The sequence below is a fragment of the Helianthus annuus genome, chromosome 1 (assembly GCF_002127325.2).
Source record: "Helianthus annuus cultivar XRQ/B chromosome 1, HanXRQr2.0-SUNRISE, whole genome shotgun sequence".
Classification (NCBI taxonomy): Eukaryota; Viridiplantae; Streptophyta; class Magnoliopsida; order Asterales; family Asteraceae; genus Helianthus; species Helianthus annuus.
This window is the reverse complement of record NC_035433.2, coordinates 55,546,128-55,573,159: the sequence shown is the minus strand read 5'-3', so window position 1 is coordinate 55,573,159 and position 27,032 is coordinate 55,546,128. Positions and strand designations below refer to the sequence as shown.

The window sequence follows — 27,032 nt, the reverse complement described above, 5'->3', positions numbered from 1 at the left end:
TTCTCATTCGACATTATAAATTCTGTTTGGTCTATGTTTCGACCCCATCGCAACGCGCTAGGGGTAAAATTTCAACTCTTGATTATGTTTTTTTGTACATCTCCTACGTATGAGTCGGGTCACATGTAAATAAGTTATGATTGAGCAATATACATTCGATTACTTTACATTTTTATCCAATCTTGATGATATTGAGTTAAATCGAAACGTTAAATCGTTCGTTTTCATTTGGTTAACGCATCACATAACGCCTGGAGTAATTCGTTCGATGATTACAATGTACCCGCAAAGCAACGCGAGCGGGTCTGATGACTAGTTATTAATATCTATTATTAATTAATTAATTAATTAATTAATTAATTAATTATTAATTATTAATTAATTAATTATTAATAGGACTATGGAAATGAACAGTGTTTCTGAACGTGGTTTTTTTCAATTGGCCTATTTGGGCGGCCATCCCCCCCACTACACGCGTGTCTTCCTGGTTAACACCTTACCCCTATTTCTGGTTTGCTTCAGATGAGAGGATGGGAAGAGGGAAAATGGAGACAGAAGAGAAAGGTGGTGACCGGAGGGACATCACCGTCACACCACCGCGGTCACCATCTGGTGTCTCTGTTTTCTAGGGTTTTAACCTCTATACGAATTAGAGAGAGAAACCAAGGGAGCAGTGATAAGTGAGAAAAAAAGGCCATGGCCAGCTTTTGAGCAGCTCTGTATTATGACACATTCAGGTGAAGATGAAGACAGGTGGAGTGGAAGGGGTTGCTGATTGTTGATTAGGGATGGAAGGGTGGACTGGTATGACGATAGGGTGTTGGTTTCGCTGCGATGAAGACAAGTGGAGACGGTGGTTTGACCCCGCCGATAAGGTTTTCGACGGCAACCCTAGCCGCCCTTAAGGTTTCCGACCACAACTGTCGCGGTTCAGGTCATCCACATCCATATTACTTCTCTATGATTTCGGGTATGTGTTTATTGATTGTACGATTGAGCTTTAATGATCTGACTATAATTTGGGTTTTTTATTTATATTGTTTGTTTTTTAGCTTCTTCATATCAATATCTCTTATTATTAGTTTGAATTATGATGTCGATTGAGTTTTGTTAAACTATATTTAATTTGGGCTTTTGAATGAAATTGTGTTTCTTTGATCATCAATTTTGAATTTTGTAACATCCCAATATCTTATTATTGGGAAAATACTATTTTAAAATATCCCAATATTTTAATATTGGGTAAATATTATAATTAGGTGTTGTCATATAATTATATGGAAATTTCATAGAATGTGGGGAACAACCTAGTTAGTTAAGTGTTTACTAACACAAAAATACATGGGGAAATGTTAAATTAAGCTAACTAGTGAAACATGAGGGACCAAAGGTTCCAAAGGCAGAAAGATAAACAAAATTCTGCACATTTTGTAAAGAAAACACACAACACACACACACAAAGGTGTGTGGGTCGACATATAGAGAAGGAGAAAGAGGGGTTTCAAGAACTCAAGCTTAAACAAGCAAGATTCAGCCCTAAAAACCCGAATTCAACATGAAATTGAGGCGAATCTAGTGTGAAATCAAGTCTCTAGTACCTAAACAACTCAAGGTATGTGAAGCTAGGTGTTCTTGCAAATTATGATGTATGTAGGAGCATGATAGATTCTGAATTCGATTGTTTAATGATGTTATGTACTTGTATTAGTGATGTTTATCACAATTATATAGTTGCATGTTTGATAAATTGAAGATTTATGTCATGTAACCTTGCCCTAAGTGGGTTATGAGGTAGAAACTTAGTATGTGATAAATCATGGATAAATTGGTACATTTTAATTGCGTGGAAACTGTTAAGTTGATGTTTAGGAAGGTATATAACCACATCATGTGAAAATTTCCACTCACATGGTGATCTTGGATCTCATGGGAATGGAAAATAAAAAGAAAATGTTGGTTAAAAACTTATGCACACTAGGTGCTTGATGAAATGCCTAGGTGAAATTGAGAAATATAATCATGGCCATTTAAGTCATTGTAATGTTGAAAGCTCATGTGAGCAATAGAAAGGAAGAACCATATTATAATTATGTATTCTAAATGGTCATTGAATTGGATTGTACATGTTAAATCGAATGTCAAATAAGCGTGAAAATGGTCCATAGGATGATGGTCATTATGTAGAATGATCAAGCTAACCATCTTATGGATGTCAGGTATTAGTTTGACTCTTATCAAGCTAGATGGGAGCTTGAAGAGGAACGGGTCAAACGGATTGAAGATGCGAGGAATGCTATGCGAACGCAAGGTAAGTAATACTTACACTCTTAGTTAGATGTGCAAATTTTATATGTAATACCATGTTTAATAATAAACGGGTAAAAGAAGTTAATCACCTTTTAGTGATTAACAAGGTGTTTCATAAAGTACCTAATGTTGTGAATCACCATATGGGTCAAAACGAGTAATTAATGGTGAATCAAATATTGGTGATTTACTGGAGGATTGGGAATTGAGGTTCTTTAGTAACGGGTCAAAATGGGTAATAAGGTTAATCACACCATAGTGATTAACAAGATAACTTGAAATTGAATTAGAAGGTGTAAAGCACCAAGCGGGTTGGAATGGGTAAAATAATGGTTAACCACATTATGAATGATTAACAAAGGGATTTTAAGTAGAACCAATGGTGTAAATCACCAAATGGTCATACGGGTCAAGTGGTGACAAAAACACCACTTGAATCCGAGCATAGATGACTATGTGTTGTGTGAGTGCCATACTTACAGGGAGGCACAAAATACTAGTAGGAGATGTTACTAGTTGGATTTAGAAATGTGCAAGATAGTATTAACGGGTCAACGTCTTGACCCGTGCCAGGTACGTAAAAATAATGATACCCTTGTGAAGGGTCATGGTCGGCTATAGATGGTTGGGTCACAATTTATGTTTAATAGACTTGCATAATATACACCTGATAATGGGGTAATCGGTTAGTAGAATTAAGAGTTGTCTAAAAGTCTAAACTTTGACTAAAACACCCCTTGGAAAGGAAATTTTAGAGTTTTGACAAATTATCCAACCACCATTATGATTGTGGTTGGGAAGGAAGATACAAATTGGAAAATTAAAAGTGGGCATGAATTTAGTACGTAAACTTGTAGTTACGTTTTGATACTATGTCATAGTGTATTATTATGTATTTTATTTACCGAAGTTTCATGCAATAAGACTTAGAAATTTTAAGACATGATAGTGGTTGGATAGTTGGGATTACCACAAGTGAGGTAGACTCGAAGGGAACCAAACGGGTCGTATAGAGGAAAAATACCTCTAAATGGATTCGATGTTGGCGTGTTATTCCGAGGTAAAAGTGACCATAGGCGTCATATAAACCAAGGAAGGGTAGATTAACCTAGGTTCTAAGTCTAGGGATGTTAAAATAGCGTTTAAACAGTGTAGGAATTGAAACAAAAGATGGAAAATCGAGATTTTGTACAAAATACCAAAGCTGAACTGGGCACCACCGTAATTTACGGTGTCACCGTAAGTTACGGTGGCCCCTGGGCACAAATGTCCACCGTAAAACAGTAGCTAACCACCGTAGCACAAAGGTTGCCACCGTAACTTACGGTGTCACCGTAGGTTACGGTGAGCCCCTTGATGTTTGTTTGTTCCATTGATTTCTTAAAACTCTATATTAGTAGACTTGTTGGATCGTATTATTTTTACACGATGACTAACTAATGATTTGGTGGGTGTAACCATGTTAGGTACAAGTCAAGAGATGTAATTCATGCCGGATAAAGATCAGGCGAAGGGCAAGAACCGAACAAGGACCGAAACGTCACCCGCCTTATAATAAGCTTCTGCATACGCTAAAATTGTAACTATAAAATTTTGTATAGATAACCGTTATGATGGTTCATTTAGTTATTCGTGAAACTCAGTTGTGTGAGTTATGATTACAAAAAAAAAAAAAAAAAAACAACAAAATGGGACCTCATTTAGTCAGAAAATATAATAAAATATTCAGTTATATATATATATATATATATATATATATATATATATATATAGGGTGTTACAAGTTGGTATCAGAGCCCTGGTTTAAGAGATTCAAGTATAGTGGGGACTATACTTGGACTTAAACCTTGTGTTCTTACTCGGGAAGGCGTGTTCGGTTCGAGGCTTGATCGCAAAATCCGGTAAGTATAATTTATTAATGGTTTAGCATGGTAAAGTGTTGTGAACAACACATAGGGTTATGGTGTAATACACGTTACCCCAATGAAAACGACAGGTATAGTCAACGAAATCACGTGCGTTGACATGTATAGTAAATAAAAAGAGCCTTGTATTACAATACGGGTGTTTATTAATGTCGAAATTACTAACTTTTGTAAATGTTTGGTTGAAGGATACTCCCATCTGAAGATGGCGAGAGTATAACAAGTAACGGGCATGACAGAGGAACGGTTCAAAGTACGACAAGTGGAGCATACTCACCAAGGACCTAAATCGCGTAATAGTCACGAACAAGGTTAACGGCATGGAAAGCCCGTTAGGGCAAGCATTACCAGGTGCACATTATAAATTAATCACATTAAGTAGAAATAAGTGTTATTCATGGGATGAATAACAAAACAATAACGAAACTAGTCTATGTGGAAACTTGGACAGAAGTAACTATCCAAGTGTATATTCTCAATACGGATATTATTGAGAAGTATAACCATCACACTAACAAATATGATTATATAATAGTTTGATAAAAGAGAAAACAATATATATGTTCAAGTGTAAAACTAGTAAAACTAATGATTGTCGTTTTGCAATTAAATAAAGTTTTACTAAATGAAACCAGAGATACGAAATAAATAGAGGCATTACTAACATAGGGCGTGATGTGAAAGCTATAAAAAGGTCATGTGTGTCATGTGTTGACCGCTTACTCTGGCCAAGTAAGTAGTGGCATATGATACCATGAACTTCTTGTAGTGGACACATTTACGTCCGATGTAGTAAGGACGGGGTGAATGGGACTAACTTAAATGGTACCCAAATGAGTCAAAAAGTAGGATGTTTGGTAAAAACGTAAGCGCAAGCCCGATGACGGAAGCGTACTACGTTAGAATAATGAGCCCGAGAGAAGGGACAAAGATCAAAGTAAATAAAAATACAGACCGACTAATGAGAATGTTAAGCATAGAGATAAAATTTGGACTGTCATAAGTAATGAAATTCACACTAACATGTCAACAGAATGAATAAGGAATAAAAGACTTGACTAAATAAAAGTGATGGATTTCGCTAAGGCGATCAAATAAATTCAGAAGATGTCTAAAACCATATAAGAATGGTTACTTGACGATGACTTCGGTAAAGATACCCGATGGACGGGTAGGATTGTGGGTGAATGCGTAAACCGAGAGACGGGAACGCGAAAAAGAAAGTCAAAAGACTCGGAATATGAGTCATGACTAAAAGACGGTGAGAATTTGCAAACAAGAAATTTTGATAACTATATTCAACTATTTTAGAGTTGAACGGGTCGAATAAAGAATGAACTTTGACATTCATAAGTGATAAAACCTCACACGAATAAGTCAAACGAGACAAATACAATATAAGAAACTGGTAGTACAAATAGGCGCAAACCGAATAATAAAAGCGCGAATATTAATGAACCTATGTGATGGGTCGTAAAGGAATGTAGATAAAAAAAAAACGCAAACTAGCGAGACAAGAATGTTAAAGACATTAAGATAAAGAACCCGGGTAACGGGTTGTAAAGAAGTACAGGTAAGAACCGGATAATGCAAAGCGTAGGACAAACTGACGCGTAAATGACGTAAGGGGATCATAAAGTTGGAAGATTAGTTTAAAAAGGAAAACGAATGTAACCTTAGACTACAGTCAAGGTCCAAGGAATTCAATAACGAAAATAAAAAGGTGAACCGCACCATAAACAACCTACGGGGTTGTATAAGAAGCGGTAGTGATGAAAAGATGAACCGCACCATAAACAACCTACGGGGTTGTATAAGAAGCGGTAGTGATGAAAAGATGAACCGCACCATAAACAACCTATGAGGTTGTATAAAGGTGGTAGTAAAATGAAGTATAGTTACCACGTATATAAATGTGGTAGAAACTTGTATATAACAGGCGAGTCCAAAGAGACCCGTGGGATGAATGATGAGTCAAGAGGCTGGTACCCCTCACATTTAATCCCTAATAATGAGAAAGGCATATTAACGAGTACATAAAAAGATCTCCGAAACCTTGGTTTCGGAAAATATGGGATAGGAATGACCAAAACATACACGTCTTGATTTTCATGGTCTAATAGAGCCATGAGTAATAGATTGACAAATGAAAGTAAACCCGAAAACATAAAACGGGTGGGATGACACCAAAACATCTTAAAAACAAAGACACAGATAAAAGATGATTCATGAGATTATCACGACCTTTGGGTTGTATTGAGTGATAAGGTCAATGGGACCAATGGACCTACGGGTCACGGATAAAAGAAATAGACATACGAGTAATAATTAAAAGGAAACGGACCTATGGGTCATTGACAAAAGAAATCGACCTATGGGTCATTGACAAAAGAAATCGACCTATGGGTCATTGACAAAAGAAATCGACCTACGGGTCATAGATAAAAAAAAGGGGAGAACGGGGAGTGTAAGGGCCTTGTTAGGCAAGGAAATGGTATAAAGGGAATGTAAAGACCCGACTGAATTTAAAAATATAAATATATATATATATATACATATAATGAGAATTTTGGAAAGTTATGAACCGGGTGTGTTAATATTAAACAATTCCGGAAACGAAGTAAGGAAAAAGGTGATTAATGGGATAATCCTGCTCTTCGGGTCATCATTATAGAGAAAATATATATATATATATATTTTTTTTGGAGTATAGGTAATGCTAAGGTCTACGGGACCGATGTGACCTACGGGACACTAACAAAAGGGGCGGATATTAAGAGCAATACCCTCCGAAAAACAAAGATTTAAGGAAATAGTCTAAGGGTTGAAGTACAAAAGAAAAATGGCTAGAAACCGAACATGACGTGACGCGATCATGTTCAAAATATATATATATATATAGATTGGAATACAGTAGCATAGGCTATGAGATAGAGTCTATCAAAGCCAGTAAGGTCTTAGAGGACTAGGTAGGAATAAGGATCAAGAAATCCTATTTGTAAAAGGCACATAGTCAAGGTATGTTGTAAACCTTGAACAAAAACTAATCGTATTAAGGTCAAAGTGATAACAAAATAAGAAAGGTTTCGGGGACGAAACCTCCTTAACGGGGGTAGACTTGTAACATCCCAATATCTTATTATTGGGAAAATACTATTTTAAAATATCCCAATATTTTAATATTGGGTAAATATTATAATTAGGTGTTGTCATATAATTATATGGAAATTTCATAGAATGTGGGGAACAACCTAGTTAGTTAAGTGTTTACTAACACAAAAATACATGGGGAAATGTTAAATTAAGCTAACTAGTGAAACATGAGGGACCAAAGGTTCCAAAGGCAGAAAGATAAACAAAATTCTGCACATTTTGTAAAGAAAACACACAACACACACGCACAAAGGTGTGTGGGTCGACATATAGAGAAGGAGAAAGAGGGGTTTCAAGAACTCAAGCTTAAACAAGCAAGATTCAGCCCTAAAAACCCGAATTCAACATGAAATTGAGGCGAATCTAGTGTGAAATCAAGTCTCTAGTACCTAAACAACTCAAGGTATGTGAAGCTAGGTGTTCTTGCAAATTATGATGTATGTAGGAGCATGATAGATTCTGAATTCGATTGTTTAATGATGTTATGTACTTGTATTAGTGATGTTTATCACAATTATATAGTTGCATGTTTGATAAATTGAAGATTTATGTCATGTAACCTTGCCCTAAGTGGGTTATGAGGTAGAAACTTAGTATGTGATAAATCATGGATAAATTGGTACATTTTAATTGCGTGGAAACTGTTAAGTTGATGTTTAGGAAGGTATATAACCACATCATGTGGAAATTTCCACTCACATGGTGATCTTGGATCTCATGGGAATGGAAAATAAAAAGAAAATGTTGGTTAAAAACTTATGCACACTAGGTGCTTGATGAAATGCCTAGGTGAAATTGAGAAATATAATCATGGCCATTTAAGTCATTGTAATGTTGAAAGCTCATGTGAGCAATAGAAAGGAAGAACCATATTATAATTATGTATTCTAAATGGTCATTGAATTGGATTGTACATGTTAAATCGAATGTCAAATAAGCGTGAAAATGGTCCATAGGATGATGGTCATTATGTAGAATGATCAAGCTAACCATCTTATGGATGTCATGTATTAGTTTGACTCTTATCAAGCTAGATGGGAGCTTGAAGAGGAACGGGTCAAACGGATTGAAGATGCGAGGAATGCTATGCGAACGCAAGGTAAGTAATACTTACACTCTTAGTTAGATGTGCAAATTTTATATGTAATACCATGTTTAATAATAAACGGGTAAAAGAAGTTAATCACCTTTTAGTGATTAACAAGGTGTTTCATAAAGTACCTAATGTTGTGAATCACCATATGGGTCAAAACGAGTAATTAATGGTGAGTCAAATATTGGTGATTTACTGGAGGATTGGGAATTGAGGTTCTTTAGTAACGGGTCAAAATGGGTAATAAGGTTAATCACACCATAGTGATTAACAAGATAACTTGAAATTGAATTAGAAGGTGTAAAGCACCAAGCGGGTTGGAATGGGTAAAATAATGGTTAACCACATTATGAATGATTAACAAAGGGATTTTAAGTAGAACCAATGGTGTAAATCACCAAATGGTCATACGGGTCAAGTGGTGACAAAAACACCACTTGAATCCGAGCATAGATGACTATGTGTTGTGTGAGTGCCATACTTACAGGGAGGCACAAAATACTAGTAGGAGATGTTACTAGTTGGATTTAGAAATGTGCAAGATAGTATTAACGGGTCAACGTCTTGACCCGTGCCAGGTACGTAAAAATAATGATACCCTTGTGAAGGGTCATGGTCGGCTATAGATGGTTGGGTCACAATTTATGTTTAATAGACTTGCATAATATACACCTGATAATGGGGTAAGCGGTTAGTAGAATTAAGAGTTGTCTAAAAGTCTAAACTTTGACTAAAACACCCCTTGGAAAGGAAATTTTAGAGTTTTGACAAATTATCCAACCACCATTATGATTGTGGTTGGGAAGGAAGATACAAATTGGAAAATTAAAAGTGGGCATGAATTTAGTACGTAAACTTGTAGTTACGTTTTGATACTATGTCATAGTGTATTATTATGTATTTTATTTACCGAAGTTTCATGCAATAAGACTTAGAAATTTTAAGACATGATAGTGGTTGGATAGTTGGGATTACCACAAGTGAGGTAGACTCGAAGGGAACCAAACGGGTCGTATAGAGGAAAAATACCTCTAAATGGATTCGATGTTGGCGTGTTATTCCGAGGTAAAAGTGACCATAGGCGTCATATAAACCAAGGAAGGGTAGATTAACCTAGGTTCTAAGTCTAGGGATGTTAAAATAGCGTTTAAACAGTGTAGGAATTGAAACAAAAGATGGAAAATCGAGATTTTGTACAAAATACCAAAGCTGAACTGGGCACCACCGTAATTTACGGTGTCACCGTAACGGTGGCCCCTGGGCACAAATGTCCACCGTAAAACAGTAGCTAACCACCGTAGGTTACGGTGAGCCCCTTGATGTTTGTTTGTTCCATTGATTTCTTAAAACTCTATATTAGTAGACTTGTTGGATCGTATTATTTTTACACGATGACTAACTAATGATTTGGTGGGTGTAACCATGTTAAGTACAAGTCAAGAGATGTAATTCATGCCGGATAAAGATCAGGCGAAGGGCAAGAACCGAACAAGGACCGAAACGTCACCCGCCTTATAATAAGCTTCCGCATACGCTAAAATTGTAACTATAAAATTTTGTATAGATAACCGTTATGATGGTTCATTTAGTTATTCGTGAAACTCAGTCGTGTGAGTTATGATTACAAAAAAAAAAAAAAACAACAAAATGGGACCTCATTTAGTCAGAAAATATAATAAAATATTCAGTTATATATATATATATATATATATATATATATATATATATATATATATAGGGTGTTACAAATTTGAGTTGTTTGGTGAATTTACAAGAGGGGCCAAATTCAGTTCATATAGTTTTAGCATGTACCTTTATGTTTCCTTGTTGTTTTCTTTCTGTGTCATTTATGTGGTGGTTTGAATTGGCAGCAACAAATTCATCCATACTTGCATGTTTCATAGAGGATTTCTTCAACAAATGCTAAACTTTAGCAGATCACAAACTAGACCAAGGCCAAACCGATCTCATCCTTTGGGAGGTAATTCATTATACACATGTTGTTTGGATCATGATTTCAATATTATGATTCTTAATTTCGTCATTATTGTAATGATATGGCCACAAGATCATTGACTTGTGTTATTTTATGTTATATCAAACTGAGCACGTCAAGTTAAAGTATCAATGATGATCAATCTATAAAGCTGGCTTTTAAAAGGCGCCACTGACATGCACCTCATGCACAAGGCTGGTCGCTTCTAAATTGAAAAGTCCCAATGTGTATAGAAGGCATACTAAAGGCGAGGCAGACGCACGGAAAAGTGGCTGGAAGCGGAAAAACAAACAATATGTTTGATCATGTGCCTAAAGCGGATGCAGTTCTGTGAATAGTAGAACTCCAGAATGCAGGTGTTGTCGCTTACTGCTTTGGAGCTCCGTGTATCACGAGTAAATAAGTTTACCTATTAGAATTGGTCGATGAGTTTTTATGTTGGTGATTTTGTGGAAACACAATTTGTTTCGAATTTCATATGAAACTAATTACAAGATTTGTAGGAAGCTGTTGGTGGAGTCTGCTACTTTGGTGCTTCTATAATGTCTTTAGTGCCATCAGACAACTTTGGTGCTTATATAATGCAAAGCCAAGTTGAAAGCCCGTTAAGATTTGTATCCTTCTTGGAAAAGCTAACTGATCTTAAGGTTGGACCTGCTGCCATGGCTCCCTTATTTTCCATAGAGTGGTATAATAACGAATTAAATGCGGGGTTTTTTTTCGCATGGCAACTACCCTTAATTTGTGGAAATTTTTTGGATTTGTGAGCATCATAAGCTTCGGATCTGTTGTGATTGTTGGCTTCGATATTGTATGACGTGTAGGTATGAATGTCTGTCATTTTTCTTTTTCAGATGCTTCAATGGCTATGATGGTCCGCTGAGCTTTCTGTTGTGAGAATCAGTTTGCATATTGGTTGTGCATATAAGGTGTTCGTTAAAAATGGCTAAAAGATAGTGTTTGTGCAGTCGGCTATGGTTAGTATTTGCTACTTTTAATTTTGAAATGGTTCAAGGTCTATGATGCTTTTAGTTTTGTGATGGTACAGGGGCTATGATGTTTGCGTAAGCCCTTTCGAGAACATATGACTGGTGTGGCTGAATATCTGCCTTTTTTAATTTTCGAATAGTTCTTTTTTTGTTCGCGTGGCTATGTTTCAGGGGCTATAATGGTTGCCTGCACCCTCTATTGAGTATGCGCATTGTTCTCATGTGTAATTTTGTGATGGTACAGGAGCTATGAAGTTCGCCTGAGCCCTTGTAAGTGTTCTCACCGTCCTAGACTCGGGTTTGATTAATAATGTGATACATAGTCTATTTTTGTATAATGAGTGGTGGACTAGACTTTAGAGTAAAATGACTCAATGGATGTCAGTTTACTTTAGGTGACCCTGTGTGCTCTGACAAAATTTTTTATTATATCATTTTTTGGTTTACTTCTAAACTTGATTAAACATAAAGTTAACCTTAAGAGTTAAAACATTAAATGGTTGTGTTTTTAGCATACTACTGATGAAAGGTGCCTTGAAGATTTGAGAGAAAAGGCAAAAAGGTATTTCTTGAGCTTTTAAATGCTACGCAATATGGTCTCTACCTAAATGAAAAAAAATGTATAGAACAGTCACCTACTTAGATGCAGAGTGAGTACATGTTTAATCTATATTGACTTCCATCAACTATTTCAGTTATTTTTGTTTTTTTTTTATTTGTGATTAACGCTTTTGAATGCTATTCAATACCGTCTAACTATAACAGAAAAATGTGTAGGTGTTTTTTTTAGAAACAAAGACAATAACCTATTCGGAACAGAAAATTGCGTCAAAAACTCGATTCCGTCACTACGACGGAACTGTCCAACCCAGAAGGAGGCAACGGTGTGGTACTTGAACTGTATGGTGTGGTATTCAGATCGAAAAATAATCGGAATCGTTGATAATTGGATTTCCGGCGAGTTATTTAACACGGCTAGGGATCGGTGGGTTTGATAATGCGATGAGTAACTTGGAAGTTAGGTTACAAACGCAAGCTGTCGGAGGAGATTTGTTTCGGAAATGGGCATTTGAAAGTGTGACGTTTGGGTGGGATTCGGTGACGATCTACGAGATGATGCAATGTACGCCTTATTTATCAAAGGAGCAGTGCAGTTTGTGTTTGTACGGACTGGTTTGAAGGTTTTGCCAACTGTGATGTAATTTAGTTCTAAGTAGATTGTTCCTAATTATTTGAGTTGTAATTGTGAATCGTATAGTTCGACTTTTTATTGTCAAATTGATTACTCTTCAGTTTTGAATTGCGTTATACCAAACATGTCATATTACTCTATAGAAAGATTAAAAAATCAAGTTTGATGCTTCCTTATAGTTAGATGAACGCGTGTTGTGATAAAAAGTCGTGCAACGCGCGACAAGGAATACCACTAGTTACAATAATTATGTTAGTATGAGAAATTTAATCAATTAATGGGATGTCCCGTCCTTCGGCGGATTTTCGATCCCTATCGGTTCGTAGAGTTACAACACCATTACGATACCGCGTGTCAGTTTCTGATGCTTTCTCACTTTATTTTCCTATTTATCTCTTATATTAAATAATAATAATTTTAAACAACATATAAGATAAGAATAAATATTTTTTGTACAAATAATTTTAAACAAAAATTAAGATAAGGATAAATATTCGTTTTTATTATGATCATCATTATAATAATAATAATAATAATAATAATAATAAATTTAAAATAGATAAGAATACCTACGATTGTTTTTTATTATGGTTATATTAAATAATAATAATAATTTTAAAAAAAAAATTAGATAAAATAATTATTTGTTTTTCTATAATTAATTTTAGACAAAAATTTAGATATATACTTTGAAGTTCGGTGAATGAAATTATGGCAACTTAGGAATCAAAGGTTTCCGTTTAATATATACTTAATAATTGTATTATTGTCTTTTTTTTTCACTAGAATTAAATAATTATTCTAGGTCGGGCCTATGCTTCTATCAAATTGTAAGTATTTTTAGACGCATCGTTATAACGACTTGGAGTGTTCATTTTTAAAAGATAAATCTTGACGACTGTTTGTGTTATCATATTATTATATAAAATTATATTTATGCAACCCGTGTAATACACAGAGTTTTAATCTAGTATATATATGTGTGTATATATATATATATATATAGGGTAAGGTTCATGCGAGAACCACCCTTATTGCGAGAACCAATGTGAACACAAAATAAAATCTAAAAAAAAAAAATCAAAAAAGCACTCAAAATTTTTTTTTAAATATTTTTCTTGAAAAATCGCTATATTTCGTTACCATAAAAAAAAACTTTTTTTTTCGAGTAACAGTTATCCATGCACATGTGCGTATGTATCATTACTTCGACAAATTCGGTAGTACGTTATCAGTTATCAGGAATAGACAATTGCACTTTAATTTACAATACCATTCGTAATACACTACTTTTTACATTACCAATATTCAAAATGCACATGTGCATCATTAGGTATAACCATGATACAACGTGTTTTGGTACAAAAAGTTTGTGATTTTGAATGGAGAACTAGGCCCATATACATGTTTTTTGGTTAGTTATATTTAGTGGTTGATGGTTTGGTTATAGTTGTCAATTTATGATGCAATATGTTGATTGGATGGTATAAATGGTGTTTACGTACATGTAATAAAGTAAAAATATTGGTAATGGCATTGTATTATGGATGGTGGGAGGTAATGGTATTGTATTATGGATGGTAGGAGGTAATGGTAGTATATTATGGATGGTATGATAGATGAAAGGGACAGTGTACAAAACACCTTATTTCATGTTGATACATATAGATGCACATGTGCATTTCTAATATTGGTAATGTAAAAAGTATTGTATTACACATGGTAGTGGAATGAAAGTGCAATTATCTAATAGTTGTAATGAATTACGGAATTTGTCGAAGAAATGACAAAAATGCACATGTGCATGTTTGTGTATCATGGATGTAATGATAGATGAAAGAGAAAGTAGTGTACCAAAACACCTTATTTCATGTTGATACATATAGATGCCCATGTGCATTTCTAATATTGTTAACTTAAAAAGTAGTGTATTACACGTGGTAGTATAAATGAAAGTGCAATTGTCTAATATTTGTAATGAATTACGGAATTTGTCAAAGAAATGATACAAATGCACATGTGCATGGATAACTGTGACTCGATTTTTTTTTGAATTTTTTTTTATTGTAAACAAAAAAAAGGGTAAAAAAAATTTGGTGTTTTTTAGATTTTTTTAGGTATTACTGTTTGTGTTCACACTGGTTCTCGCGGTTCTCGCAATAAAGGGTGGTTACTAACGGATCTTTCTCCTATATATATACACACATATATATAATAAGAGTAAATTTCAATTTATGTCCCTGTGTTTTAGGTGCGATGTCAAGTTGAGTCCATATTTTAAATTTCTGGATGTTGTCCTTGTACTCTAATATTCACTACAATTTGAGTCCCTAATGCTAACTCTGTCAGTTAAGTTGATTGAAAAGACCATTTTGCCCCTTATCCTCGATGTGAAAAGATTATTAATTATTATTTATTATTTATTACCTATCGTTGTTGCTGCTACTATTTTTATTTTATTTTACAAAATCACATCTTCATCTTCAAAATTGCACACACTCATCACCCTCAAACCACCTGCAACAAGACCATTAACCAGACCAACCACCAATCTTTCTACAACCACCTAGAACCTCCGATCTCCGTACAACCATCGGACCATACTCTAACCAACCACCACGCCACCACATCCCGCAACCCTAAAACAACAACAATTATCGATCTTCGTTCTAATACGTCACCCACATCCTTCAACTCGTCACCGTACACCCACACGACTCAACACTACCCACCAGAAAACACCCTCTTCATCTCTCTTAAAGCCGGCGAGATCTTGAGGCCAACGATAGTTGTGAGGAGAGAATGAAAGCTGAAGGTGTTCGGGTTCGTGATTGTTGATTATGGAATTTGAAGATTGTATGTTGAAGATCATTCCTTTTGAAGAGGATAGTAATTTGTTGATTCTGAAGATCTGGAATTCGTACTTAATTTGTTGTTTTTGAAGAGGATAATAATTTGCTGTTCTTGAAGAGGATATTAATTTGTCGATTGTATGTTGAAATTTTGCATATCTGGAATTCGTATTAATTTGTTGAAGATCTGGAAATTTGATTTCTGAAGCTTGAATTTGGGTTTTGTTTTTGATTTGTTCTTGTTCAGGAAGATCTGAAATTGAAATGTGAGTTTTAGTTAGGGGATGATGATGATAGTTGAAGGTTGTCATGTTCTTGAAGACCTGGGTTTGAAGAAGATGATGTGCAGATGATAAAAATTAGATTGAGGTTTTGTTTTTGTTTTGATTTTAATATGGCGAGATTACCAAAATACCTCCTGAATTAACAGTCAAACTAACGGATTCTTAACGAGAGGACTCGAAGTGTAATGCTTTTCATAGGGCAGGGACTCGGGCAGCAAACTTTTTATTTTAGCGACTCAAGTTGACTCCGCCCTAAAGCAAAGGGACACAAATTACATTTTACTCCTAACTTTAAATGAAAACATTTATTCTAGAAGAAACTAAAATAATACAATACATTTGTTTTTCTACATACATTTATACATATTAATATTAGACCTAGTAACAAGAACAAAGAAACCAGAAATTACATACTTTAGGATTATACATACACACACCCCATATCCTAATACCCATATGAAGTTGTCTTCATCATTCTCATGAACTCCTCTATGTTTACTTCTCCATCATCTAACAAATTATTCGAACTTTCTCAATCAACTTGAATCACAAGTTATTTTGTTCAAATTTTCTATTCAAAAGATACAAGTATACATAATATACATGTTAAAATAGATAGCTTCCACTTGAAAGGTCACTCAAAACTATTTTTTATAACTTTCCAACTCGTATAAATTTCAAGTCGAGTTTGAGCCAAGGTGAGATCACTTGTTAGCTCGCTCAAGTGAGTTGGTCATTTAACAAGCCCAAGTTTCATGAGGAAAAAAACCCACACCATTTGTTGTTATTTCTATCAATATATATTAGAAATACTATTTTCAGTTTTTTTTTTTTTTTTTTTTTTTCAAAACTAATCCATATTTTGAAAGTGTTTTCACAAGTAATGCCATCTTGGAAAAAAATCAATAATAATGCTACTTTCATTTGAAATGATGATTTGTTGAATGCTGTTGGCCTAAGATTTCAAAGATTGTAAAGAAACAATCATTGGGTTGTAAGATGATAAAGGTAAATCGTCATTTCAAACAGCAATTTATGACAACTCGTCATTTCAAATGGCAACTTCTGACACATAAAGTACTTAATATATCCATATTTTTAAAACATAAACCATTTTTTTATGTTCCAAATTTTGTAATCTCTTCACTTCTGTAGAAAATAAAAATCTGTAACTTCGTTTTTTTTAAAGAATTCATACAACTTTGTTTTTAAGGCACTTTAATTAATATAAGTCCACAAATTTGGACTTTAATCACCGTTACTTTAAAAAGAATTCATTTAACTTCCGTTACTTTATGCATATAATATAAGTCTACAAATTTGGACTTTAAACAAGAGCAAATTTTTCAAAATAATTGGATGTTTAAAGAATCAATATTTCAACAATGTCCTTCAATAATATATCACTATTTTGGAGACTCACATGTAATGTCAATACATGACAATTTAGCTTTATGTGTGATAAGTTGCCATTTGTAATGGTGATTTAGATTTATTGTGGTCTATCCCAGACAGTTATAGAAGGTGCTAGCTACCTTCTTCCCATTCTTTAGTAGCCCGAGTGTTAGAAGTTGTCACTTGAAATGACAATTTGTCATAAATTGCCATTTGAAATGGCAATTTATCTTTACTCACTTACAACACGATAATTGTTTCCTTACGATCTCTAACATCTATCTCAAACAGAAATGACAATTATTATTGAAAAATTTTCCAAGGTGAAAACATTTTCTAAAGGTGAAATACTTCTTCAAAAAACCCTATTAGTTTTCAATGTTGTATTTACCTATACATACAGGCAACACAAAATTTTTGAATTTCAAAAATCTACAGGAGCTTACTCCAAGCTTAGTTGAGCAGCCTCGTTTAGTTTTGAGTTCGAGCTCGATTTGAAGTTGGCTCGGCTCGCTCATAAACAACCCTAGCCAAAGGGCTTTTCAATAAAAAAAAATTACGTTATAAAAATAATATTGTTTTCAACCCGTAACCCGACCCGCCACCCATGAAATGTGATGAGGAAAAAAATAAAGAAACTCACGATCACGATCAGCTTCCTCCACCATTGATTGGATCTCTGCATCTGTAAAACGTACACCCAACTCCCTAGCAATGTTCTTTATGTCTGGAATTGATATCTTCCCCTATTTTCACCACCATATACACACACACATTGGTTTCTAGTTTTATATTAAAAAATAGAGTTAAATGTCATTTTAGTCCCTGTGGTTTGGGCCATTTTGTCAGTTTAGTCCAAATGTTTCATTTTTCGCCTGTGGGTCCAAAAAGGTTTCACCGTTGCCATTTTAGTCCAATGGGTTAACTTCATCCATTTTTTGTGTTAAAGAGAAGGGCAATTCGGTCATTTTATATGGCCGAATTGCTTTTCTAGTTAACAAAATTACATATAAAATGACCGAATTGCACTTCTCGTTAACACAAAAAATGGATGAAGTTAACCCAGTGGACTAAAATGGCAATGGTGAAACCTTTTTGAACCTACAGGCGAAAAATGAAACCTTTGAACTAAACTAACAAAATGACCCAAACCACAGGGACTAAAATGGCATTTAACTCTAAAAAAAAGAATGTTTAATATGTATAAAATGTTACATTTTTATCATGATCAAGGATGTTGAAAGCTGTTGTAAGCTCCTTCTTGCTATTCCTCTCACAGATTTTGTCAGTCATCATGTACACAAACTCATCAAAATCAATTGCACCACTCCCATCCCTGTCTACTTCTGCTATCATGTCACTGATTTCCTGAAACATCAAGCTGAAATTTTTATCGAATCCTAAAACAACAAAAAAAAAATCAGAAAATTAGAAACAGAGCTGTCAAAACGTGTCATGTTGTGTTAAACAGGACATGTTTAACACGTTTATTGAACCTGAATATGTTGTTTTGAGAAACTGGTCTTTAACGTGTCATCTTGACCCGTTAACCCATTTAACACAATTACTAAACGGGTTAGAAATGTTTTTAACCGTGTTACAAATATGTCCACTCATTTATGACTAGAACAAGTTTACCCCAAACCCTTTAACTTCGTGTTGAATCATGTCATGTTACCTCTCTGGTCATTTCAAAACCAAGGGCCCTGAAATTAAACAGAATCAAGATATGATTATATGCATAATCTCATAAGTATTTTGGATAAAGTTGAATGAAGTGCACACCTCATTGCATTACTTAATTCCTTGGCATCAATGGTACCTACGATTGTAACGGAACATACAAAAAGTGATATTTCAATTATCATTCCCTGAATTTATATATTCATGGGTTCATATAGTGTTAACGACTTTACGGTCTGATTTTCACTCTGATTTTCACTGTTTTTAGCCAAACTATTAGACCATGCCTAGTGGTAAGGGTGAATAATGCCCCAACCCTTGGGCGTTTTCCACCATGTGGCAGTATAGTCAGCAAGGGACATTATTGGACGTTTTTTTTTTCTAAAATGGGTGTAGTGGGGATGAGGACATTATGTTAAAAGGGTGTAGAGAACTAAATAAAAATAAAAAAACCCAACCAGAAAAGCTACTGGCCAAGAAAAAGAAAGATTAAATGTGATTGGCCCTTCAAATTTGCACATAGCGTGACTTAAAAAACGCATAGGGGGCTTTTTTGAACAATAACGCCCAATAATGACCAAGGGGTGGGGAGAGGGCGTGTTTGATGGCAAATTTTGAAAAAATATCGCCCACTAGGCATGGTCTTAGTGACAATTTTTGTCATCGTAAACCAAAACAAAAACTATTATGTTTTTTTTTTTGGGAGGGGGATGGGGGTGTTTAGGTGGTGGGTGGGTGTTTAGGTTTTGGGTAAGTTTATTTCCATTTTTTTTTATCGGCTTCGAGTATAGACGCCAAACCGTTTGATACGGTTTGAAATCTCCAAAACCGACATACCAAATTAAAAAAAAAAAAAACAATAGATTACGATTTAAACTATTTGAAAGAACAGAAACATGAATTAACATATATACCATTGCCATCGGCATCGAATAGGTCAAAAGCTTCTTTCAACTCCTGTCTGGTCTGCTGAGTGAATCCATGATGACGTCCGCTCGGGTTTGGCTTCCTTGATTCTCCATAAAACCCCTGATCAAATCATGAATAAAAGTTAGTAGAAGAAGAATATTATAGATATGAAAATAGGAAGAAGACGCACCATTTGTATATGATGAATCTAGCGGACTAAATAAAACAGCTTTTTTTTTATTATCTAGGCTGGATGGCTAACGATAGGAATGGTTTTGGTGGGTGAGGGAGGGAGGGTTGAACTTCGTTTTCAGGAACAATCGAGATGCTGGTGGAGGAGGAATTAAGAATAATACATACATGCAAACCGACTGAATAAAAACGTACAGCATCGGTACTTTAACGCCACTACTAGCTTAGATAATTTACTTATTATTTTTATTAAATATTTAAAAGCAACGTGGATAAAAATTAACCTGAGTTTTTATTTAATAATATTTTATTTATAATTTTATTCGATTTTTTAGACACGCGTTCGATAATTTTTAAAGCATCTTTAATTTATTTTGTCAACATTACAAAAAATATATATTTTAAAAGAATCAAAACAAAGTACTAGGGTACTATAAACTAGGAATTAACATTTTTTACTAAGTACTTCAAATCAAACGAATACCATCTGATTAACATGAGTACTGGCATCTGTATTCGTTTTTATGGTTTTCGTTTTCAATACGAGTTGGATTCGATACTTTTGCCCTAGCGATATTACCGGTACCGCCATACCAAGGGCTTTTACACGTGCTTGCATCACTAACTTCAAGGAATATAATTTTGTACTTCAATAACCGAACGGCAATATATATTTTATTTACTTTTTAGTGTAACGTAATATTAATCCGTTATATGATTTATGTAAAATGTCATTATGACACACTACAATCTCAATAACTAATTGGACATATCAATAGCATCCCCCTTATCAATTTCAAGATCAGCTCATTAAGTCGACATATCCTTAATCTAGAATACCTTATTAAAGAAACTGAGTTTTCTACCCTTATGGTAATTTTACACACGTATAAATTTTGAAGCATTGTGTACAATAGAGTATAAGCCATTTTAGAGGGGTAATATTTGACAATTGTTCAAAATTTTAAGACTTTTTGAGGGCAATCTAGGGATTTCAAATTCCTTCACATTCACATTGAAAAGTATTGAATGAGATTAATTTCCTACATTGAATTGATCTTTTCATGGCCTCCTCAATTGTAGGTTACTTAATGCTAATTTCCTACAAATTTTAAGATGACAAATGGAAAGTCGCATTGTAATTTATTTCCCTGCGATCCATGTTTTCCCATCTTTTCAATACCATTAAATTGGGTTCACTGACCACCTTCCACCATCAGTGTTTCTCTTTCATGGGAATCTTCAACAACTTTCTCTTTCCTTTTTGTAGGCACGTGACAAGCACATGGTTTGTTTGTTTGTTTGTTAGAGTATTTGTTATATATATATAGATAGATTGCTGTTTGTATAGTAGGTTGAATGTGAACAAGATCATTTTCCCCAATTTCAAACTCTCTCAAGAATTACATGGTAGCAGAGCTGTGGTGACAGTTCCGATTATCTTCTTCCGATTCTTTCTATGATCTTCTTCCGATTATCCGATCAATTTCAATTTTTCGACATCGTAGATCTGTTTCTGCGTTCTGATTCAGTTCTCTGATTCGATTTTTTTTGTTATTCTTTCATCTCGATCATGGTTGTATCAATTGATTCGTCAAATCCTCTTTATCTTCATCCTTCAGATCATCCTGGAATGATTCTTGTTACAAAGACATTTGACGGTACTGGATTTGGAGCATGGAAACATGCAATGACTATCGCCTTATCTGCGAAGAACGAATTAGGGTTTGTTACTGGAGAAACCCTAAAACCTCATAATTATGATCAATTTTTGACTTGGAAGCGATGTAATGATATGGTTATCTCCTAGATCTAGAACACATTATCAAGAAACATAAGTAATAGTGTTCTGTATATTGAAACTGCTGAATTGCTTTGGACAGAGCTTACCGATCGTTATGGTCAGTCTAATGGAGCAAATTTTGTATCAATTACAGAAGAATTTGAACGAATTAACTCAAGGCAATGATGATATTGCTACTTACTTCGCCAAATTGAAGTGTCTTTGGGATGAATTGTTTGTTTCGAGCCTTCTTCCATCATGTACATGTGGTTCATGACCTATGCTTCTTAAAAGAGAGGAAGATCAACGATTGTTTCAGTTTCTCATGGGACTGAATTCTTCTTATGATGTCGTTCGTGGTACTATTCTTATGATACATCCTCTTCCTTCGATTAATCAGGCCTATGCTCTACTAATTCAAGACGAAAAACAAGGAGAAATATCATCTGCATGTCATTTTTCTTCTGAATCTGCTTCCATGAATGTTAATTCTCAGTTTCAAGGAAATCAATATGGTAGGTTTGAGAATAAAAGGAATCTTGTTTGTTCACACTGCAAGAAAATTGGCCACAATCTTAGCAAATGTTATCGTCTTGTTGGTTTCCTAAGGACTTTAAGTTCACTAAACCTAAACGTGGGGCTGCAAATATGGTTTCTGAGAATGATAATGATTTGTCGAGTCAATCTGAATCTTTCTTACACCAGCCCAATATAATGAATTGATGAAACTTTTGCAAAAGACACACGTGTCCAAAGAACCTGTTGCATATGTGCCTCAGCCTACTACATCCATCAGTTATGCAAATTGTGCAGGTATGATGGCTTCTAATTCCTCAAACTCTAGTACTAACTGGATTATAGATACCGGTGCAAGTGACCATATGTGTCATGATGAACTGTTATTCACAAATCTTCAAACTCTGTCTAAACCATTCCTTATTGGTCTTCCAAATGGTCAGAATATTACTATCAATAAAATTAGGATTGTTCATTTAACTCAAGACATTGTTCTTCAGCATGTCTTAATTGTCCCACAGTTTAAACATAATCTCTTATCTGTTTCCAGGATTTGTCATGATACTCATGGCATCTTATATTTCACTGATCAATCTTGCATGTTACAGGCCCCTTCTCTGAAGAGGCCACTAGTTCTTGGTAATCTCACGCGGGGTCTCTATATTCTGCTTGCCAGTAACAGGTTGCTCTTTGATTATGCATTTTTTACTACTTCTCATTGTAATTCTGTTGTTACTAGTACTGTTTGGCATCAAAGACTTGGGCATTTGCCATGTTATAAAATGAAACAATTGCCTATTAATTCAAATAACTCTTTGCATTTTCTTGAGCATTGTGATTTTTCTCCTCAAGCCAGGCAACATAAGCTTCCTTTTCCACACAGTACTAGATCGTCTATTGCTATTTTTGACCTTATTCATGTTGATGTTTGGGGTCCCTTGACGTGTGTCGTTGTGAGTATATTTTTAGCTCTTTTTAACTCTCCGATTTCAAGTTTTAAATTTATGAAACACGATATTCTACTATCACTCTACACACACGTTAGGGCAAGTGCACCCATCGCGGTCGTAGTATAGTGACGGCAAGATACCGAGGTCGTCCAAGGACACAAGAGCTTTTAATACCGGCTTATCGTCAACATCTAATCGAACCAAACTTTGAGAAAAGATTTTTAAACTAATAAAAAGATAAAAACAGAAAATAAAATAAAATAAAAATAGATAGACAAGAATGAATCACTTGGATCCGACTTATCTTTCATGTACCCTTTTGATGATTTCCGCACTTTGTGCATTTTAAGAGATTATCTTAGTTATAGTAGTAGACCCCTCTTGTGAAGGCGACTTTACCCTTAACCTAGTGGTTTGAGTCAGCAAGGATACAATCCCACTAGACCAGATTATTGAAAGATAATTAAGTAAGTTATTAATGCAAAATGTGGTGGGCCCCTTTCCAGGAAGCGGCCACCCTCAACCCTCGAAAGTCGAAATAAATGGAACGAGTCCGTCCGCACGGATCAGCAGATTCGCACGAACGTGCGCATCCCCACCAAAGTTGATCTGCACCAAAGTGCGTCCGCACCAAGTGCATCCGTCCGAAAATCTAGGAAACCCTAATTTCACTCGAAGCCTATAAATAGGCACACTACTCCACTCCTCAATTCACCCATTTCTTCTCAATCATTCTCAAGCCCTCCGTGGCGACCAGAATCTGATGTAAGGATCGCTCTTCCATTTTCAATTGCATTTCATTCATTTTTTTGCATTTTTATCATAAGTTCTTAAACTTTTCTCGAAACCCTCTCGATTCAAAGGATGGTTTTCACTAGTTTTGCTTGGGCAAACTGCTGTGGAGCATCACACATACGAGATTGAATCAAAGATGATAAAATCTAAACATTTTACAACTTATACATAAACTTTCTTTTCGATTATTGTACGATCTTGATGGAATCTGGAACCCGTCGGACCCTCAGCTCACCTCATAGTTAAGGATCTGCATTATGGTTAATTTCCATCAAGAAATGATCTGTTTTGAATGGATACACGTTTTTCGAGCATAACAGTTGGTTCACACGGATGGACTATGTCCATCCGCACGAACGGACCCTGTGTGTAATCTGTTTTGATTTCATTTCTGTTCTCGCACCTGTTTATCATTGTTTAACTGTTTTATTTACTGACTTGAATAATTTAAACAACTTACTTAACTGTTTGCAATTGAATCAACTTATAACTTAAACTTTACGCAGCGTAACAGTTAGTTCGCACGGACAGACCATGTCCATCCGTACGAACGGACACAACCTGCTTAAATCTAAATCAATTTCCGTTTCACATCAGTTTAAAACGTTTGATCATTTCACCTTTCTGATTTGATTATTCTAAACCATTACCCTACTGTTTACAACCAAATCGAATTATAAACGAACACTAACAGTCAGATCCGTTTTTAGCCAAAACCCCTGATCCGCACAAATGGACTATGTCCATCCATACGAATCAACCTGTTACACGCTTTATCTCGTATAATCTGATCCGACACTCTTTCACTACAGAATGCTTAGACTCTTGTTTAACCATTTCAGTGTAATCTCGGTGCTCGAAACTTCCTCAATCCCGCTCACGGTTTAGTGTTTACCCTACGCAAAAACTGTGAGTATACTCGATCCCATTTTCATTTTAATCACTTTGGGTGCAACATGTACAATATACAAAAACATGCCACACTATGATACTTGTTTATTCAAATCACACTATATCCACAATTAAACACGATAACATGTTATACTTGTTAGACTTGATTAATTATATTGTCACAATTAGTGTTATAATGCTATGAACAATCATGTTTTCGTCTCACTCTGATGTTTCCGCCATCGGTTGGGGTGTGACAGATTGGTATCAGAGCCATAACTATAGGAAATTAGGAAAAGTAGGAATGCTTTTACCTAGTCTATAGTTTAGGAACATATCCTTATTTGTTCTTTAAAACTACTTGCATTCTATCTTGTCGCATTCTATCTATTTCTTTGGTCTTTAAATATACATGCATTTCCTAAGGCTAACACAATAGACACTCGAAGGCTTGGTGAAGACACTCTTATAACACAATCGAAACGACTCATCAAAATAGAGCTGTTAAAACGGTGCAGATTTGTGCAGTTTATTGCTATCATATTAATGTAGTTTTTAGGCATATAGAGTTGTCAAGAAGTGTAGATTTGTGTAGCTTATTGCTATCATATTTTAGTGCAGTTTTTAGGCATATAGAGCTGTCAAAAAGTAAAGATTTGTGTAGTTCATGATTGTCAATTTAGTGCAGTTTTTATGCACTATATAGTTGGCAAAATAGTTCTAATACATGCAATGTGTTGCTGTCTACAATGTGTAGTTATGCATTATAAAGTTGTTGAACAATGCAGTTTGTTGGTGTCAAATAAATGTATCTTTTATAGATTATAAAGTTGTCTAAACAATGCATTAGATAGTACTACTTCTATTACGAGGATGTGGATTACTTCATTTAGATTTTTTTTATTTGACCCATTAACAGTAAGCCATAACCCAAATCATATTATTCATAAGTAAATAGGTAAAATGAAGGGCTTTTCCATCTCACCCACTGAATTTCAGGTTTAGAATGTAATAAGTCCTGGACATGGCTTCACCCTTCCGGATTCCCACCCCCTGTTAAGAAGTAAGCAATTGCAGCATTCAATCGTCTTCCATAATGGCCAACTGTTGTAGAATCTAAAGGTCTAAATATTAAAGCAATATTATTTTATTTCAAACAAAGCTGTTCTAAAACTATGTATTCTGTCAACATTTTCTAGCTATCATCTCAATATTTTTACTAAGCAAATCCAAATGACCCGTTAGGAGTGAATTGATTATTTTTTAATTTGATGGCTATCAACTGAATGTATTTACTAAGCAAATCCTAACAACCCACTGGCAGCAAATTGATTATCTTTTATAATTATGTATAATGTATTTCTTGCATTAGTGTTGTCATATTTTTTATTTTTAATTTTAAATGTTTATTAAGTTTATTTTTATTTGAGTCTTTGACAGGGAAATAAAAATATGGTTATAGAATGCTCTAAAACAAGATATGCACTTTGTCATTAATTTATCTAATACGTCACATTATTAAAGTTTATTTTAATCATACACTTATGAGTATTTAAAATTATTTTTTTCTGCCCGGGAAGCAATTATGGATGATAACCTAGTATATTATAAACATGGCAAACCAAGAAGGTTATGGTAGCTTAACGATGTAAAAGCTTGAACTGAATCTTTATACGCTTAATCTCAAGCTCGAATTTAAATTGGAGTTCATATACTAAACAAGTTCGAGACTCAGATTCATTTAGTTATTGATTCTAACTAGCGTCTGAATTATTTATATAAAACAAATTAATGTGCTTGGTAAAATTTCACTCAAAGCATCGTTACTTATAATAGTATAAATATTGTAAAATAATTCTGTAAAAATATTTGAATAACATATAAAAAAAGAGGAAGGTTAACGTACATTACAGCTTAACGTATATCACATACGACATGTAATTACGCATGTTCATTTTAAAATCACGCACGTTATAACTCAAAAATCCAAAATCAGGCATGTTGAAACACAATAATCACGCATATTGAAAACATTAATCACGCATGTTATAGAACAAATCACGCACGTTGTCGTACGTGAAGTATGTTAAGCCGTAATGTACAATATACTTTTTCTATAAAAAAATA

General features: G+C 34.6%; 1 protein-coding gene and 1 long non-coding RNA gene across 4 annotated transcripts; one reads left to right on the top strand and one right to left on the bottom strand.

Moving 5' to 3' along the window:
• Positions 1-708: 708 nt before the first annotated feature.
• Positions 709-12,757, top strand: LOC110867232. Of its 2 annotated transcripts, XR_002551473.2 has the most exons (5): positions 709-970; positions 10,350-11,121; positions 11,329-11,451; positions 11,635-11,733; positions 12,241-12,757. It is a non-coding gene; the product is annotated as an uncharacterized LOC110867232 (long non-coding RNA). The 2 variants fall into 2 exon arrangements; XR_002551471.2 differs by having other exon boundaries at positions 11,329-11,733.
• A 3,320-nt stretch (positions 12,758-16,077) lies between these two features.
• Positions 16,078-20,166, bottom strand: LOC110867244 (caltractin). 2 transcript variants are annotated; one of them, XM_022116372.2, is made up of 7 exons: positions 19,969-20,166; positions 19,784-19,898; positions 18,972-19,008; positions 18,865-18,892; positions 18,402-18,554; positions 17,830-17,932; positions 16,078-16,301 (listed from the first exon to the last, which is right to left on the bottom strand). In XM_022116372.2, exons 1-7 carry the CDS (start codon positions 19,969-19,971, stop codon positions 16,237-16,239), a joined length of 504 nt encoding a protein of 167 aa, XP_021972064.1. In that variant the 5' UTR covers positions 19,972-20,166; the 3' UTR covers positions 16,078-16,236. The 2 variants fall into 2 exon arrangements, with proteins under 2 accessions (XP_021972064.1, XP_035835298.1); XM_035979405.1 differs by lacking the exon at positions 16,078-16,301 and adding an exon at positions 16,588-17,724.
• Between the last annotated feature and the right edge of the window lie 6,866 nt (positions 20,167-27,032).